This window comes from Euphorbia lathyris, chromosome 7 (genome assembly GCF_963576675.1).
Source record: "Euphorbia lathyris chromosome 7, ddEupLath1.1, whole genome shotgun sequence".
Taxonomy (NCBI): domain Eukaryota; kingdom Viridiplantae; phylum Streptophyta; class Magnoliopsida; order Malpighiales; family Euphorbiaceae; genus Euphorbia; species Euphorbia lathyris.
This window is the reverse complement of record NC_088916.1, coordinates 1,307,420-1,326,238: the sequence shown is the minus strand read 5'-3', so window position 1 is coordinate 1,326,238 and position 18,819 is coordinate 1,307,420. Positions and strand designations below refer to the sequence as shown.

The 18,819-nt window shown below is 36.6% G+C and overlaps 1 protein-coding gene across 1 annotated transcript; it reads left to right on the top strand.

Annotated features, from left to right (window-relative positions):
- The first annotated feature begins 2,063 nt into the window (after positions 1 to 2,063).
- Positions 2,064 to 17,492, top strand: LOC136235717 (probable serine/threonine-protein kinase PBL17). The gene is made up of 6 exons (XM_066025609.1): positions 2,064 to 2,507; positions 5,120 to 5,457; positions 9,320 to 9,455; positions 12,063 to 12,199; positions 12,424 to 12,547; positions 16,754 to 17,492. The coding sequence occupies exons 1-6, from the start codon at positions 2,402 to 2,404 to the stop codon at positions 17,239 to 17,241; spliced, it is 1,329 nt and encodes a 442-aa protein (XP_065881681.1). The 5' UTR covers positions 2,064 to 2,401; the 3' UTR covers positions 17,242 to 17,492.
- Positions 17,493 to 18,819: the final 1,327 nt, after the last annotated feature.

Below are 18,819 nucleotides of genomic sequence, written 5' to 3'. Positions count from 1 at the left end.
AAATTTGATAACATAATAATCATTCTCTAAGTCAGTAATGGCGACTTCCCCTTTTTTTGCCCACTGCGCCTGGATTCTCTGAGCAAAATAATTAAAACTGATCCTTTTACCAAGCACAGTAACTATTAAAGCTAACTTCCATTTAGATCTGAGGGCGCGTTTATCCGCCGAGGATAGTCGAATCACAAGACATAACGGGTCATCCTGATCTCCATCCTCAACATCAGAGTCAAAATAGACCTCCTCAGACTCATCCTCTACAATTTCTTCATCTAACACGGGTTCTTCCTCGACCACCCCCATCACAGTATCTCTCCAGGAGGTTTTCCCCAAGACTTGCTCGATAGAATTTTTGTTCAGAGCGTCAACAAAAGACCTAGCACCCAATTTCAAATTGGATATGGTTTTGTCATGAACCGCAACCCCCTGGACTGCCGGCCCGCCCATCTGGACTGCCGGCCTGCCTTCCTGGACAGACGGCCCGCCTCCATGGACTGCCGATCCCTTACTGCCCGCGTCACTCTCTCTTGCCGCCACAGATCCGAAGACCTCGCCCATCCCTCCTTCATGGCCTGCCGACAAACCTTTCAGAACTTCCGAGTGGCCCTCCTGGACTGCCAAAACCTCCCGCTTCTCGCCCATATCTGTGGATCTCACCCCTTCCATTCCCAGTCGCGTCCCTGTCGCCCCTATCGCCCCCAAATCCACCCCTCCTCCCAATCCCCCAGCCTGATCCGGCCTCTCGCCCCCCTTCCTCGCCTGCCCTCCGCCAAACGCCGCTTGATCCCGCTCCCGTGACCTCTCCCTCACCCGATCGCTCTCCCTAGCCCTTTCTCTTTCTCTCATCGTGTCTCAGAAAAAATATAATTAATCTTTTGTCCGAAACATTTAAATTTCTAATTTAATGTTTAAAATTACAATTTATATATATATATATATATATATATATATATATATATATATATTTATGAAGAAAACATTACAATCTCTTATAAATTTGAATTTTATTAAAGTTGAACATTGATTTGACATTTTCAAAACCTAATAACACTCCGGTTTGTTAAATATGAAATAAGGTTATAATTTTTTTTGTTTATATATATAAATTTCAGTTTGGTTTCAATTAAATCGATTTTTTTTACCTTAATAACCGATAACCAAACTATGCCTAAATGAAAAATCGAATAGAACCAGATAATAAAAATAACCAAACCAAACTAAAATATGTGTTCGGTTATAGGTTTGTTCATCGATTACCGGTATGGATGCAAACGGGGCGGAGAATGCATTTCTCATCCCCATCCCCGACTAGTCGAGAATTCCCCATTTCTATCCCCGCGAGACAGACGAGTACATATTTGTCCCCCCATCCCCATCCCGCGGGGAATCCTCGTCCCCCCGGGGATCTCCATCACCGTTTAAAAACACGTTTTCCCTATTCCATATTCACGTCCCCACGGGGAATCACCATTTGTATTAAAAAAAAGTATATACTAAAACTATTCATTTAGTCCTTGTTAATAAAAATATTCATTTAGTCCCATTTAATTTTTTATTTTGAAAATAAGTCTATTTAATTTAAGTTTATTTTTATAAATTATAATTTTTAAAATATAATTTTAATTATAATGGGGAATAATTGGACATCCGTTGGGGATTACCCATCGGGGATTAATGAGGCGGGGTCGATCCCTACGGGACAGGGATACCATTCCTCATCCTCGTCCCATCCCCGTTACGGGGGATAATGTTATCCCCATCTCCATCCTATGGGGATTCTTATCGGTGATTCCATATCTCCATCGGGACGGGTCACCGATGAGGACGGGGAATTCGCGCTTCACTTGCATCCCTAATTACCGGTTATTTTACTCGGACCTATTATATAGATATTTTCATTTTTTCTTTCTAATTTTAATTGTGTAAAAAATGGAAATGGCAAAAGAGAAATTAATGTAAAGTCGAGGGTTAGAACCATAAAGGCAAAAGACACAAGGGCCCGCTTGCTTTGGCGTTTTTGGCGCTTGTCCTTCCACCGAAATTTCTTCATTTTCATGTCTAATCTTCTCTCCGGAACAAAATTTCATCATTTGATTTGCAATTTTTTTGAATCAAAACCAATCATTCTCTTTCTCTCTCTACTTTCAAAATTAAAACAACAATCATTCCATCTAATTCTTCTTGTCGTTGTTGTTTTCCTCAGGACACTGCTTCACGCCGGGTAAATTCTTGGTAGTATTTCTGCCGGAGAGTTTTATACTTCCGGCGGCCCATTTGTGATTTGGGTAGAAGCAGATCCATTTTCCATTTCTTTATCCTCTTTAAAATAGAAACCCCTTTGTATTATTGATTTTTGAAAATTTTGCGGCGGATAAGGTTGTGATTTTTAATTAATGGAAAGATGAAATTTAGTAGATCCAAACGCGGTTTAAGGTCCAGATTTATGGGGATCTGTTTTAGCATTGAGGGAGAGAAATTTTCACGGGAACTACAATCTTCTAGCAGAGGTATTTGATTCATTTATTTACATTGTGTTTTCCTCTACATGAACATTGTTTAAATTCAATTTTGTTGTAATGGATGGGTCAAAAATCTAAAATCTGCCTTCCTTGTATTTTGCTCTTGGAGAAATGGTATGCTTTCATGATGTATGTTTCGGAACTTTTAGATGTCAGTGGTGCACTGTATTGTAATTGGTTGTAGAATATGTTGCAAGGAAACCGAAATGGACAACCGATGTTATTTGTAAGAAAAATTAGCTAGGAAACTGTAATGAAAATGGAAAAGAAACTCCCACTAAACTCTAGTGAAGAAGAGTTTCCTTGCGACATAGGTTGTAGGAGTTAGATGCATCATTGGTTACATGGTTGTTTCAAAATGTTCAACTTCAATTTGTCTCAATAAAATCACTCAATTTTGAGTTTTGTCTCAATTAGGCCACTCCTATGATTTTAGTGATTAAAAGTGATAGGAATGATGCCAGGCCACTCCGATGATTTTAGTGATTAAAAGGGATAGGAATGATGCCAGACCGCTCCGATGATTTCAGTGATTAGGAGGGATAGGAATGATGCCATAGGTGACACATCAAAATAAGTCAACTGAGATCTCTAGTTCAAATGACACATGTAATCCTCATATGCGCCACCTGCAATCACATGTCAGTTAATTTTATGGAAAAAAACATAACTTAATTTTTTTCATAAAAATAACCGACACGTAGCTGTCCCATGTCATTTCGGTCAGAAATTTGAGTTGACTTGTGTTATTGTGCCATGGCTGGTGCCTTTTAAGCACTGAGATTGGCAAAATGACCTAATTGAGTCAAAACTCAAAGTTGAGTGATTTTATTGAGACAAATTGGAGTCGAGTTACCATTTTGAGACAACCATGTAAGTTCAGTGACCAACGTTGCATTTAACCCTAGGTTGTAGAGACTTTATGTCAATTTGTTTGATTCTGGTAATTCAAGTAACCAGTCATATTGTCAAAGGGATAGGAATGATGTCATGGGTGACATATCAAAATAAGTCAACTCAGATCTCTAATTGAAATGACACATGTAATCCTCATATGGGCCACTTGGCAATCACATGTCGGTTAATTTTATGGAAAAAAAAACATAACTTATTTTTTTTTCATAAAAATAACCGAAACGTAGCTGTCCCGTGTCGTTTCCGTCAGAAATTTGAGTTGACTCATGTTATCGTGGCAGGTGCCTTTTAACCACTGAAATTGCTTGAGTGACCTAATTGAGTCAAAAGTCAAAGTTGAGTGATTTTATTGAGACAAAATGAAGTCGAGTGACCATGTTGAGGTAACCATGTAAGTTCAGTGACCAACGTTGCATTTAACCCTAGGTTGTAGAGACTTTATAATTTCTGTCAATTTGTTTGATTCTGGTAATTCAAGTAACCAGTCATAGTTGTCAAAGGCGCGCCTGAGTCAAGGCTCAGAGACTGTAGGTGTGAGGCTGGCTATGTCAGCCAGGCGCGGGCCTCAAGGTAAGGGCCTCCTAGGCACTGTTGTAGGGGTTTTTAGGGGCTTTGAGGGTTCTCTCTACTTCTAATCACAGACGTAGGAAATTTTCAGGACCTTGAAGAAAGAATATGATGATGATGGAGAGTGATGGTGACTTTGATGATGAATAAGGACTATAAAAAGATTAAAGAGTTTATTAGTCTTGCTTGAGGAAAAGTAGTTATTATTAGACTATTAGTTAGTAACTTGGTGTTTAGTTGAACTTTGATCTTTAGTTTAGATTTAAATTTTATTAGGCTTAATTCATCCCCAACCCCCAAGTTGTCCAAAAACTGCAAATGACCCCTGAAGTTCAAAACGTTGAAACTAACCCCTCAACTTGCTTATTTGGAACAACTAACCCTCAAGTTGCTTATTTGGAACAAATAACCCCTCAAGTTGCTTATTTGGAAAAAATAACCCCTAAACCCAAAAAACATTCAACATAAAGTTAACAAAATATTTGCAATACATTAACAAAATGGCAAAAAGATCTCTCAAAATCACATATATTAACCTATTTGAGGGCTTATTTGGTTATTTGTTCCAAATAAGCAAATCGAGGGGTTAGTTGTAACGTTTTAAAGTTTAGGGGTTAGTTGCAGTTTTTGGACAAATTGGGGGTGGGGTTGGGAATGTATTAGGCCATTTTATTATGAATTAGAATTGTCTTAGTAGTTAATTAGAATCTAATCATGCGTTTTATGATTAAAATTGTTGTTATTTGACTATTTGTGTCATTTAGAAATGTTAAGTATTGTTATTTATATGTTATTTTGTTTTGGTGCGCCTTGGGTCGCTCGGGCGTGCGCCTTTCACAACTATGAGTTAACAATTTATATAGTTCATATACTAACTTAGAGCAAATAGGCCAACCATTTTAAATCTTTTTACATTCTTGTGAGAATTTGATTTTGCCAAGTTATATCATTAGAAGAAAATCTAACAAGTTTGAGAGCAGAAAATTGAGCAAGTTGGGCTTTTGATGATTAGTTATTGTCTGATGTTTCCAAAATCCACCAGTTATTTAGAGAATTTGAGAAGAATGACTTGACTGTATCTTTTATGTATCTTGATCATATGTTCATTAATTTTCCAGGTGAAACCAATTCAAAAGGAGACTTTAGTAAGGCTTCTAGTAAATTAGATAGGCCAGAATCATTTGAGCGTAAAAGCACAAGCAACGCCTCTATGATCCCCATGAATGTCATTGATCTTCGTCAAAGTCCTGGGTATAGTAATGTTGATAATTTTACATATGGAGAAATGACATTAGCCACAAAGCATTTCCGGCCAGATTATATTATCGGTGAAGGTGGATTTGGAGTTGTTTATAAAGGTTTCCTAGACGAAAGCATAAGGCCTGGTCGGGAGACCGTTGCGGTTGCCATAAAAGAGCTTAATCCTGATGGGTTGCAAGGTGACAGAGAATGGCTGGTATTTGCCTCATCTTGTTCTTTTCTCTGCTTGGATTTACATATCTATAAATTATAGTTGCTTTTAATGATCCTTAGAAGTTTTTGTGACGAGTCAGAGAATTTAGAAGTGGAGCAATTTTATATAGGGGTTCCAATCATAATACATTCATTTGCTAGAGAACATAGTTGTCAAATCGATATTCAGACTCGTGAATCAAAATCCACATTTGTGAATCGTGACTCGAATCGAATAGTAAGATTTGGTTCAAATTCATATCAACCAAGTACTTAAAATTCAAATCTAATGCAAATGCAATCCTAATAAAACTAATTCACAAACCGGACTTGGTTTAATAACTTAGTTGAGATGGAGAGTTTGAGTTTCTGACTCTGTTTTTTTTCCTTGTTGTGAACTTGATAATGATGGAATGGAATTAGTTTGAGTTGATAACTTGATAAATAACAATCGGACTAGAGGGGAGTGAGTTTAGTAGTTAGTATTGTTGAAGTTTTTTATGAACAATGATGAAGATTCGGCTCAAAATAGAGCTGAATTGAATCAAATTGTATGATTTTGTTATAATTTAGATTCACCCTGTAGATTCGGCTCGAAGTAGAGGTGAATCGAATTCGGATAGTGAGATTCTAATAACAGTGTTAGAGAGTTGCATCTAAATCTCCATTGTTATATTAGAATCCTGTGTTGCATTTAATAACTCCAAAGATAGATAAATGAAATGCTTACCTTAGTTTGATGGCGTCTCATGAACCAGCAACTGAAAATTGTTGAATTCTCGCATCATAGAAGCTGCATACTGGCATGCTCCTGTATGCTTCTGGATAAAGCCTCCATATTTGTCACTTTGAACTCTTTTCAGAGCCACAGTCCCTGTAAGTCCTAGTTTCTATTTTCCCTTTTAACAATAGAGGGGCAACTGAAGATTTTGATGAATTCCACAGTTCTGTTGATGAAATGTGGGATTTTTTTTTTGCAAAACCAATGATTCATTGAAACCCCTCAAAATGAGGGATTTTGAAAACCCTTGTAGGAGATGGATTCCTTATTTTGAATGATTTGAGGGAATCTACTCAGATTTTTCTTAAATCTGAGTACCCTAAAGCTTTTCATAGATTTCGTATGGCTTCACACAGAATGGAGATGGTAAAAATGCATCAAATGAATAGCATGTAAATTCAAGGATTCTTAATTCCAAGTATTTCATAAAATCCACCATGTTTTTTAAACTCCGCAAACCAAGATTGCTTAAGTTGCTCAACTGTTTGCCCTAGCATATATCTATGCAGTTACTCATATTTTTTAAGTATATGAGAGAATAATCTCTTTCTAAAATTGAAGGGGAAGAGAAGAAGAAAAAAATTAGTCAGTTTGATCATAAGACAGATAAGCATTTTTATTCACATACTTGGTTTGTAATTGGTATGAAGATGTATGAAACTAAAAAATGAAAGTAACAGTCCAAAAGTCATATTGATTTAGGATTTGACGAAAATAGAGAACCTTTTCTTCTACATCTGTATGAATCGATATTATTACATTCCAATTCCTTCCCGACACCTCCCAAGGAAAATCCCGAATTGGATTCTTAATTGACGGGTTAGTATGAGCTGATCCATGCGGTTATGCACTTTTCGAATAGGAATCCATTTTTTGAAAGATTGTGGCTTTCGTGCTTTTTTGGATCTCCGAGATCCTTTCGATGACCTATTGCCATAGTGATTCATTTCTTAGTATGGCTTTTGGGTTGATATTTCATTTCTAAATCTCATAAATCAACATTACTAAATTTATTGTCCATGTAAAATCTATAGAACTACTTTCTTAAGTTTCTTTTAGTCTATACTATAGATAAGCCTTTTTTTATTAGATTTTTTATAGGCAAGTTTCTTATTCTTCATTTTGGGTTGAGAGCGAGTAGGGTGAATTGGGGGAAAGGGCAGTAACTACCAGAAGCCTAGGAGGAATTTTTGTGAGAAAATATTCTCATTCTTCTTCCAACATGTCTAATTTACTTCCATAATGAAGTCCTTCAAGGCATGTTTGCAACCTATGAAACACGGAAACATCAACATGCCTGCGTGTCACGTTTCCGATACGGTTTGGATACGTTTCGGGGCCGTTTCCCTAATATTCAGAAATTGGATATGCGAATCAGTCTGGGAAATAACGTGTTTCCCGGACAAAAAATGGTTGAATTTCATTTCAGAAAAAAAAAACAGAGGTAAACAGAGCCCAATTGTAGTAATGGTCGAATAACCAGAGGAGTAGGTCGATATTTATGTGCAGAAAATGTAACATCTGAAATAAACCAAAAGACAGAGAAGAGAGCAGTTACTGTCACGTCCGTGTCTTGTGATCTTTCTATTTCACGCCCGATGCCGATTGAGGTCGTTTAGGGTCGGGTGTGACAGTTACAGATTGGGATACGATGCGACTCTAAAAACAGAGACAAACAGAGTCATTGCAGTTGCAGATAACCAAAGGACAGAGGGAATTGATGCAACTCCTAATACGAAAACTGACTCTCAAACTTCTCCATCTATACAAATATGCTGCAGTAATCTTTCACAAATCACAAACTAAAATTCTTTGGTCTGTTCTAAAAATTTGCTTCAACACTGGAACATGCTACTACTTCTTATGGAGTTTTTAAATTTCTTTTATAGGTATTTATTTAGTTATATTACAAAAATTCAAATATAAAAATATATTTTTAATATTTATAAATGTGCCTGAATATTTTTAATATTTATACGTTTCCTCCATGTTTCTGTTTTATACAAATGATGTTTTTCGTGTCCGTATCCGTGCCTGGGCAACATAGTTTGCAACCATATATTGAATTGTTGAGTCTTTGTTTATTTTACACCATTTAGATCTTTAAGGTTTCTTCTGCTTTTCAGAGTCTTGAATTTCTCATGTTTGGTTGCACCAGTGCAGTAGGACATTTATGTTGGAAATGTCTAGAGCATCTTAGATTATGTTTTCAATATATTATATATCAGTATTCAGTACCCGGTGGAACCACCATCTCCTCAAAATTTAATTTCTTGTTTAGTCAAGCATGGGGTTTCAAAACATTTGTATCAGTACCTATGTTTTAGGCTTTTAGCAATGCTCATGTTATGAAATTGTTGTGTCTAGGTGCCAGCATTTTGTTAATAATTATAACTGGTCTAATAGCAGGGTTTTTTATTTTTACTTTGTGTGGAAGGTTAGGAGGAGCAACTTTATTCACACAGCACTTAAATTGCACTTCGTGTTCATGTGCTCAGTATTTCATAATTTTATGTGGACAGATAACATAAGATTGTCACTTTGGCACTCCTTTAGGCAATCAAGTGTGGAAGGTTAATTACCAAGGAATTATTGTCTAAATGAAAACCGTCATGGAACCAATTGAACTAAAAGTTTAAGTTGATAGTTAAAGACTCCATTCATATTAATACCTGACACACCCCGCACGAGCTTGAAGCGTGAACAAAACATGTCCATCTTACCATGTGTTGAAATTAAATCAACAAATGACGTTACCAGGAATCGAATCCTTGATCACTTGGTCAAAGAGGCACTGATACCATGCCATGGAACCAATTGAACTAAAAGATTAAGCTGATAGTTAAAGGCCCAATTCATATTAATAATATCCGATAAAAACCAATTTGATATTCATTATATACTTTGCTATGTTGGATAAAACACTGGCATTGATTTGAAGGGAAAATAATCTAGCATCATATTCTCTAGAATTGACCATAGAATTAAGATATTTCATATGAAAACTCTGTTTTTTCTTTTGTACTATTCATTTACTAAGGAACTTCGTTTCTATGTATTCATAATTCATTTGTCTTATTTGCAGGCCGAAGTCAACTATTTAGGTCAACTAAGTCACCCAAACCTTGTGAGGCTTATTGGATATTGCTGTGAAGATGAGCACAGACTATTGGTCTATGAGTACATGGCATCTGGGAGCTTGGAGACACATCTTTTCCGTAGTAAGTGGCTCTAGCAACTACAATAATGGGGTTTCTATAATAACTAGTTTGACATGAATGAAGGGGTTAAATGCACCATTGGTCCTGAACTTCCATGGTTGTCTCAAAATGGTCGCTCAACTTTAATTTGTCTCAATAAAATCATTCAACTTTGAATTTTAGGCACTTGAATATTGACGTGGTTGCCACATGCAATAGTCAATTTTCACCATGATCAGAACGATATGTGACTACCTGACCAAAATGATACGTGGCTGCCACCTAGCTGACACGTTCACACGTGTGGTTTCGATCAGCTAGGTGGCAAACATGTGTTATCTAGGTGACACCAACGTATTGTTTCAGTCAACAGTGAAAGTTGACCAGTGCTGGTGTTGAAGTCACATCATTTTTCCGGTGTCTTTTTGTCTTGAAGTCGCCGGATCGGCTTAATTGAGACATATTTCAAAACCATGAAAGTTCGGTAACCAACGATGCATTTGACCCATGAATGAAGCATATCTTGGTGCATACAAGTGTAACTTTTTCCACAATATTATGTTAGGGGGCTATGTTGGATAGGACATACATAGCTACTGTCTTTTGGTTCATGATCCTCAGTAAAGATCTTCAACCTACAAGTACTCTCAGCAATCCTTTATTCCTATGAACATTTGCGTTTACCTATTTTATTTTGCACCTTACATGAATAAACTGTGAATTTTATATTATCCGTAGGCTCAGAGCAAAAGGTTAGCAAATCCATCTTAGGGGAATCTCTTGAAAGCCCAACATAACCCATAGTTGTCAAAGGTGCGCCTCGCTGACGCAAGGCACAAAGGTTAGCACCTTCATAGGTGTGAGGCGGGCGATTTCAGCCAGGTGGGAGGCGCGCCTTGGCTATAGGGGTTTTTAGGTGCTTTGAGGGTTTTTTCAGCTTCTAATCACAGCCATAGGAAAACTTTAGGATTAAGGACTCAAATTAAATTTGAAAAAGAAAGAAAAAGATGATGATGATGAGATTGAGAACCTTGAAGAAGAATTTGATGATGTAGGAAATGATAGGGATGACGGTGACACATGATGAATAAGGAGGGTTAAATGCACCATTGGTCACTGTACTTACATGGTTGTCTCAAAATGGTCACTCAACTTCAATTTGTCTCAATAAAATCACTAACTTTATGAGTCAACTCAGATCTCTGACCGAAACGACACGTGGCGGCTACGTATGCGCCACCTGCCACGTGGTGGCTACATATGTAAGTACAGTAACCAATGGTGCATTTAACTCTTAATAAGGACTATAAAGACTAAATAGTTTACTAGTCTTGCTTGAGGAGTACTAGTTATTATTAGACTACTAGTTAGTAACTTAGTGTTTCGTTGAAGTTGAACTTTAGTCTTTAGTTTAGATTTAAATTTTATTACGAATTATAATTGTCTTAGCAGTTAATTAGAATTTATCTCATGCATTTTAAGATTGAAATTGTTGTTATTTGACTATTTGTGTCATTTTAGAAATGTCGAGTGTTATTTATAATTTTACATGTTATTTTGTTTTGGTGCGCCTTGTGTTGCTCGGGCGTGCGCCTGAGCCTTGCGCCTTTCACAACTAACTATGGCATAACTCTATTGTGCATAAGAATTATAAGCAAGGACATCTCTTGCTTAGCTCTCCCTGAATCTGGAGTTCAATCTCTTTCCATTTGCAAGTGCTAAAAAATCTCTGCCAGAGTGTCACTCTTGCAGCACAAGATTAAACTAATCCTAACATTTTCCTCAACTTGTTTCACTTAGTTGATCTCAGGTACCCACGTTTTAATCAAGCATAACATGTCATTTCCACATAAAATTTCATTTTCAAATCAATTTTTTTTGAAGCTCTAGTGGCTAATGTATATCCAGCTTCAACTTATCAATATTGTTAATGCTAGTTTCTCAGTTTCCGATATCCATGCAACCTAAAGCTATATTGGTTTCATTGTGGATGATCGGTCCTTGGTTTTGCATTCTGCTTGAGCGTTCCTCTACCCATCAATTGCTGAATCTATAACTTCAACCAATTCCTTTTTCCGTCCATTCTGAATCTGCAATTTTAATTCTCATCAATTAGGTAAATGTGTTGGGATACACGGAAAACTCCGGTAGATGAATGTGTTTTAAGATTGATAAAAGTGTGGAAAAAAACTACGGAATGATATTTTTTTGTCAAGGAATTAAGTAATAAAATTGAACTTCATTGTCACCCCATGAAGTAACATTTGGTTCCTCCCTATGGGAGATTTTTTTATATATATAGTTTGTCCAATTTCTTGGTTTGAGGCTCGTCAGACGCCCTTTAGGTGGATACTCTTCCAATTAAAGCTTTCTGCGTAAGCTAGGACTCGAACTCAAGATCTAGCTTAAGCGACTTGAGGCCCTTAACCACTCAAGTCAACCTTAATTGGTCCCTTTAGGAGATTTTTCATTCCAGTTTTCACCTCATTTTCAATCATTTGAGAATCAATCTTTCTTTTTCCTTCCGGGTTTTCAACTTTTGGGAGATGTGATATATTGGTTATAAAATTAAACTAAAGGAAGAAAGTATTATGTTCATAATTTTCTATTTGTTGTTGGTGTTATTAGGAGTGGGTTGCACGTTGACTTGGTCAAAAAGAATGAAGATTGCTCTGGATGCAGCAAAAGGACTTGCTTTTCTTCATTGTGCAGAGAGATCGATTATATATCGTGACTTCAAGACATCCAACATTCTACTTGATGAGGTGATGACCTGCTATTACTTTTTATTTACGCCTTGCTGCTTATTACTATGTTGCGCAGAAACGGAAACCGCGTTATTTCTCGAAAAATATAGCTAGGAAATGGTAATGGAAACGGAAATGGGGAAACCCTAACGAAGAAGAGTTTCTGTGCAACATAGGTTTATTATTGTTGGTTCTTGTTATTAGTTTACTTTTGTTTGCTGAATTTTTGTAACAACATGCAGAACTTCAATGCAAAGCTTTCAGATTTCGGGCTTGCAAAGGATGGACCGATGGGAGACCAGACACATGTTTCAACACGGGTGATGGGTACATATGGATATGCTGCACCTGAGTATGTTATGACTGGTGAGTATGAAGTAATAAATTGCTTTAAATTGTTGCATTGTATGGTTATATGGTACGGAGTGTTGGGCAGTGAAACACTGTCACATCCATAAGATGTCGGTGGCGGAGATGCGTATGTTGAGATGGATGTGTGGTCATACGAGAAAGGATCGGGTGAGTAATGAAATAATTAGGACAAAAGTAGGGGTCACATCTATTGAGAATAAAATGAGAGAAAACCGACTAAGGTGGTTTGGCCATGTGAGACGTAGAGCGCTTGATGCGCCGGTTAGGAGTACCGAAGAGTGGCAAAGGGATGTAGTGGTGAGGGGTAGGGGAAGACCTAAGCAAACTTGGAGGAGGGTGATCGAGAGTGATATGAGTTTACTGGGAATTGAGGAAAATATGGTAGTGGATAGGACGGAGTGGAGGGAGCGAATTTGTGTCGTTGACACGACTTGATTTCACGGTTTTATATGATGGTTCATGTTAGCCGACCCCGAATCATTTTGGGACTAAGGCTTTGTTGTTGTTGTTGTTGTTGTTGTTGCATTGTATGCTTCCTAGGAAGTACCAACACTTCTAGGAGGTTCACATACGAGTATCGGACACTTCGACACTTTAGGGACACGCACCTGACACTCCAACATAAGTGTCCCCTCTTTTTCTTCTTTTTTAAGGGGGGCACTTCAGGGACACACACACTCCAAAATAAGTGTCCCTTTTTTTTTTGCTTTTTTAATGGGGACACTCCGGGGACACGAATTCTAAGTTAATTAAGTAGAACATAGGGTATTTTTTAATAATTTACAAAAAAGAGGGTTTGATATATACAAAAATAAAATAGAACCCTGGTAAAAAAAAGAAATATCAAAATCTAATGAAAAGAATATAGCAGCCGTCCCTTTTTTTTGGTAGTTTAAATAGTTTGAAGTATTAAATGTTTCTTTTTGATGAATTAATGACTGGTTATGAGTGTTATTTATGATATATATAGATTTGGCGTGTCACCATTGTACTGGTCTCATATTTTTTAAAAATGTTGTTTGTCGCACCCGCACCTGTGTCGGTGCTTCCTACTATGGTTCTAATTTATTGAAGTTTTCAGGATAATAGTGTATTTTTTAAAGTCTTGCCTAGCAAAAACTATGAAGTAAATGATATTTCATTCTTATGGAGGACGAAATATCTGTTTCAAGTCTGGACATTACTTCATTTTGTGTCGCCCTCTTGTCTCCGGCTGCATCTTCACATAAATAGCTTGCTAGCTAGGAAACACCGACATGTTAACGTACGACTGTTCGGTGAGCCCCAAAATAAGTGTCCCCTTTCTTTTTAATATGGGGCGCTTCGGGGACACGGCTTCTGAGTTAACTAAGTAGAATATAGGATTTTTTTTAATAATTTTACATAAAAGGGTTCGTATATATAAACCCTAATAGAAAAAAGAAGGATCAAACCCCTATTTGGCCCATGCTATGAAGCATGGACTCTTCCCCGAGGTCGCCGTGGCCGTGTCGGACTCGGCGGGGACACGGGACACAGATGGGACTCGGCAGTGACACGGTAGGGACACGGCGGGGACTCGGCTAATGGTGAAAATATGTAAAAGTTTAGCGTTTTTTTTTTTAAATTTTTTAAAACCTATGGTTCAATTACAAAATTTGACAAAAAAAAACCTAAACTACATCTAATTGTCACATGTGTATCGCGATTATAAACGCTTAGAGCTTCTTTCTCTTCCTTCTTCGATTTGTTTTGTGATTTAGCAAGTTTTTATATATATTTTATATCTAATATATAAACGTTGTTGTCGTGTGACCAAGAGGTCACGGGTTCGAGTCTTAGGAGCGGCCTCTTGCCAAAATAAATTGGCAGGGGAAGGCTTGCCCCCAGTACACCCTTGTGGTGGGACCCCTCCCCGGACCCTCGCTCAGCGGGGACGCGTAGTGCGACCGGGCCGCCCTATATCTAATATATATAGAATTTGCCGTGTCCCGCCGCACCCGTGTCTCATATTTTCTAAAAATGCCGTTTGCCGTGTCCACACCCGTGTCTGCACCCGAGTCGGTGCTTCATAGGGCCCGTGGTATCCAAAATTGTGTCATTTGGGGCGCCTGTGGTATTATTTGATAACATTTGCCCGTGGAGTATTCCTATACTTGATTTTTAACCCATTTTGGATGGAAAACTAACCGATTTGTTAAATTTTTTTGCCACATACAATTTTTGACACGTGAATGTAAATATAACAATTTTTTTTTGTTTTTTTTTTCTCTATAGATTTAATATGTAGATAAATAAGAAAAAAATTAATTCCTTATTTATCCGCATATTAAATCTATATGGAAAATAAATTAAATTTACCACCTGTACATTACATGTTAAAAACTGTGTAATGTGGCAAAACGTTTAATAAATTGGTTAGTTTTCTATCCAAAATGGGTTAAATGTCATCTATGGGAACTTCAAGGGGCAAATGTTACCAAATGATAACACAAGGGACAAATGTCAAAATTTTGAATACCACACTGGACAAATATGGGTTTAATCCAAAAAATAAATCAATATAAAAGAATATAGCGGATGCCCGTTTTTTGGTAGTTTGAAGTATTAAAATGTTTGATTTTGATGAATTAATTACTTATAACGGAGGTTATTTATGGTTTATAATGATTTATGAATGCTATAATCTCTATATATATAAATTTGGCATATCAATATTTTTAAAAATGTTGTTTGCTGCACCTGTACGAGTACCCATCAGGTGGGTAAATAACACCAATAGTACATGAACTTTATCTTAGTTCACACTTTGGTAACTATATTTCATTTTGTCCCAAAAATATACCTGACCGGACAATTTAGTAAATTTTACCGGTCAATGCGAGTTTGATGAGCAAATTACATCAATGGTATCTGAACAATTTAGTACATTTGACCAGTTAGGGCCGATCAACGCGAATTTTACCATTTTGAATTAAAAAATGAGATCCATCATACACTCAATTAACATATACAATACTACCCTTAGTATTGTATATGTTAATTGAGTATATGGTAGGTCTCAATTTTTAATTTAAAATGGTCAAACTCGCGTTGATCAAATATACGAAATTTCTGAGTCATTTCTACTTGAGGTGTATTTTTTGGACAAAATGAAATTTAGGTAACAAAGTACGAATTAGGGTAAAGTTTAGGTACCATTGGTGTAATTTACTCACCAAACTCGCATTGACCGGTAAAACGTACTAAATTGTCCGGTCATCATTACTTCAGGTATAATTTTTGGGCAAAATGAAATCTAAATACCAAAGTGTGAACTAGGGTAAAGTTTAGATACCATTGTGGTGTAATTTACTCCTTCCTAGGTTGCTAGTACTTCATGTGAAAGTAAACATCGAAATGTCATAGGGTGCCATCAGCAGCCCGACCTGCAAGAAATTGTGGTACCGGGCTTTTCATTTTTCCCCAGGAAGAGTAAACACTGAAATTTGTCTAATGTCATGGACACTTTCATATCGTTTTAGCCTTTGGTCCTAGTGTTCGTACCCTTTTCCAATTAAAGTTTGCTGCATTCACTAGAACTCCAACTCGAGATCTCTAACTTTAGTGGCTTGAAGCCCTTACGATTCAAACTAACCTTAATTGGTAAAACTTATCTTGTCCATCTTCCATCGATCAGTTGGCTGGAGATCTGATGTGACATCGATGCCACTTGTGTATATACACGTGTGATGTGTTCATTCGGAAATTATTAGGATAAGGTACCAAAATAGGTCAGTGGTTTTTGGAGAGTATCAATTTAGGCTCCACGTACAAAATAGCACTAATGAGCTTAACCCTTAAAAAAGGTACCAATTTAGGCCTCGATAACGAAACGAGACACGTCATTCATATTACTCCGTTAAGTTCTGATTTTTCTCTCCACATACAATTGATAAAACTTAACGGAGTAATATGAATGACGTGTTGCGTTCCGTTATCGAGGCCTAAATTGGTACCCTTTTTAAAACATTAAGCCCATATTGGTGCTATTTTGTACGTGGAGCCTAGATTGATACTTCTCCAAAATCCATAGGTCTATTTTGGTACCTTGACGGAACAATTTTTTTTAACTGAATGTGCGGATTTTTATGGCACCAATTGAAGTTCCGTGACTTTTTTGAAACCGACCCGTATTTAGGGACAATCTGTACAATGTAATCCTTATGGTGTTTTACACAGGACATTTAACTGCAAGAAGTGATGTTTATGGCTTTGGGGTAGTGTTACTTGAATTACTTCTCGGGAGGAGGGCATTGGACAAGGGAAGACCGAGCCGAGAACACAACTTGGTCGAATGGGCTCGTCCACTTCTGAACCACAATAAAAAGGCTCTTAAGATCTTCGACCCCCGAATGGACGGGCAATATTCGGTCAGAACCGCAATGAAAGTAGCAAACTTAGCATACCAATGTCTTAGCCAAAACCCGAAAGGACGGCCTTTAATGAATCAGGTGGTTGAATTGCTTGAAAGTGTTCAAACACAGGATGAAGATGCAATGTTCCAAAGCGAAAAGGCCGTAACGCTTTACGAAGATTCCGGTAGAAGAAATCTAAATACAGGTAGCAGTAATCATGGAAAGGGTAGAAGCAACAGTAGCCCTCCTGCTGAATCTGATCTCCGTGAAGCTTGTTCGGATGTTGTACGCTCCGGTCCGTTGAGAAACTAGCGGCGAAATCTTCTGTGAATTAATTTGAGTTTTTATCAATGTGGATGGAAGTTTGAAATTGTAAGAAAATGTAATAACTCTTCTATCCAAATTTGATGTTTTGAAATTGGTGACTTATTATATAAGAAATGGAATTTGAGGGCACGACGGAATTTATATTTTTATCTAACACATTGTTTATTCCGTGTATTTTAATAATACACTATTTACTCGTTATTTTTGTAATAATAAATAGTTTAGTCTTTTATGGATGGTAACGAGTACTTTACCCGCGGGTATCCGATCCTATTGACATTACATGTACGTACAAACTCAAAAATTTACCCGTGACGGGTATGAGAATACTCTTTGTATACCCGGTATCCAGTATGTGTCATATATTTGATTTTCATTTGTTGACTTTAATTACTGAATTCATTTATTTTTAGGGAGAAGTATGAAAAAAATGTTCGTGGTTTACCCTGTTTGCAAATAGAGGTATGTGGTTTAAAAAATTTGCAAATAGAGGTATGTGGTATGTTTTATTACAAACAAAGTCTTCCAATTACAGAGTTGAGTTCTGATTACAACCAAATATAATTTTATCTTAAAAAAGTTATTCTTACATATTAAAAAAATACAAATCCCAAAAAAACTCTTTAAATCGGAACAATAAATCATATGCTAGACATTTTACGTTTTTTACTAATTTGACAGTTTATTAACTAAATTGATATTATTTAATTCTTGAAAATTTTCATTTTGAAGTCGTCATCGGCCAAATTCTGACAACGTGAACCCAAATGCAAAATTTTACAAATTACATGATTGTGTTTGCAAGAAAAACATTATCACAGCTGCAAATCGGTGAAACTACAGGGCATCTACTTGTAATTAACCATTTTTTTTAATATGCAATTGATATAGAATACAAGAAAAGAATATTTGTATTGTTTAATGATTTCTAAAATTGACCCAACTTTATAACGTAAAGGGTAAAATTAATCTTGACGGACAACGTTAAAGATAAAATTACACTATTTTAAACGTTAAAAGTAAAATTTCTCTTAATTATTAGCGTTACAAGTATTTTTACATATTTTCTCTCGAAATATATATTCAAGTAAAATTAACTTAATATATCTTTTGCCCCTCTCAAAACTTCGGTTATCACCTTGAACTTTAATGAAAGCGGAGATGAAGACCCCACCTTGCCCTTTGTTTATATATTTATGCTAAGAGATTATTGTATATATTTGCTACTCCCTCTGTTCCATAATATTTGTCTTTTAATAGGTGTATATTTGGTAAAACATCAATTAATGTGCATTGAATGAATCAAAACGTCAAACATTATGGAACAAAAAAAATTCTCTAGAACGATAAATATTATGGAACGGAGGGAGTAGTTGCTAATGAATTACGTGCTCTTTTTCGTCCAAAGATGTAGACAAAATTAGTTGGACAATGTAAAGATTATATATTTAATTTATTGTTTTCGTATATTAACTAATAATAGCGTTCATAGTAATTCTAAACGCTAGTTTGGTATTACTATAGTTAGGGGGTGTTTGGTAGCTGCTTTTCGACCTCCTGTTT

Bases quoted from the DNA above. Each gene is read 5' to 3' on its own strand.
- LOC136235717 (XM_066025609.1), top strand. From the start codon at position 2,402: ATGAAATTTAGTAGATCCAAACGCGGTTTAAGGTCCAGATTTATGGGG. The intron at 5,458-9,319 runs GTATTTGCCTCA...TCTTATTTGCAG, and splicing joins AAGGTGACAGAGAATGGCTG to GCCGAAGTCAACTATTTAGG. The intron at 12,548-16,753 runs GTGAGTATGAAG...TGTTTTACACAG, and splicing joins ACCTGAGTATGTTATGACTG to GACATTTAACTGCAAGAAGT.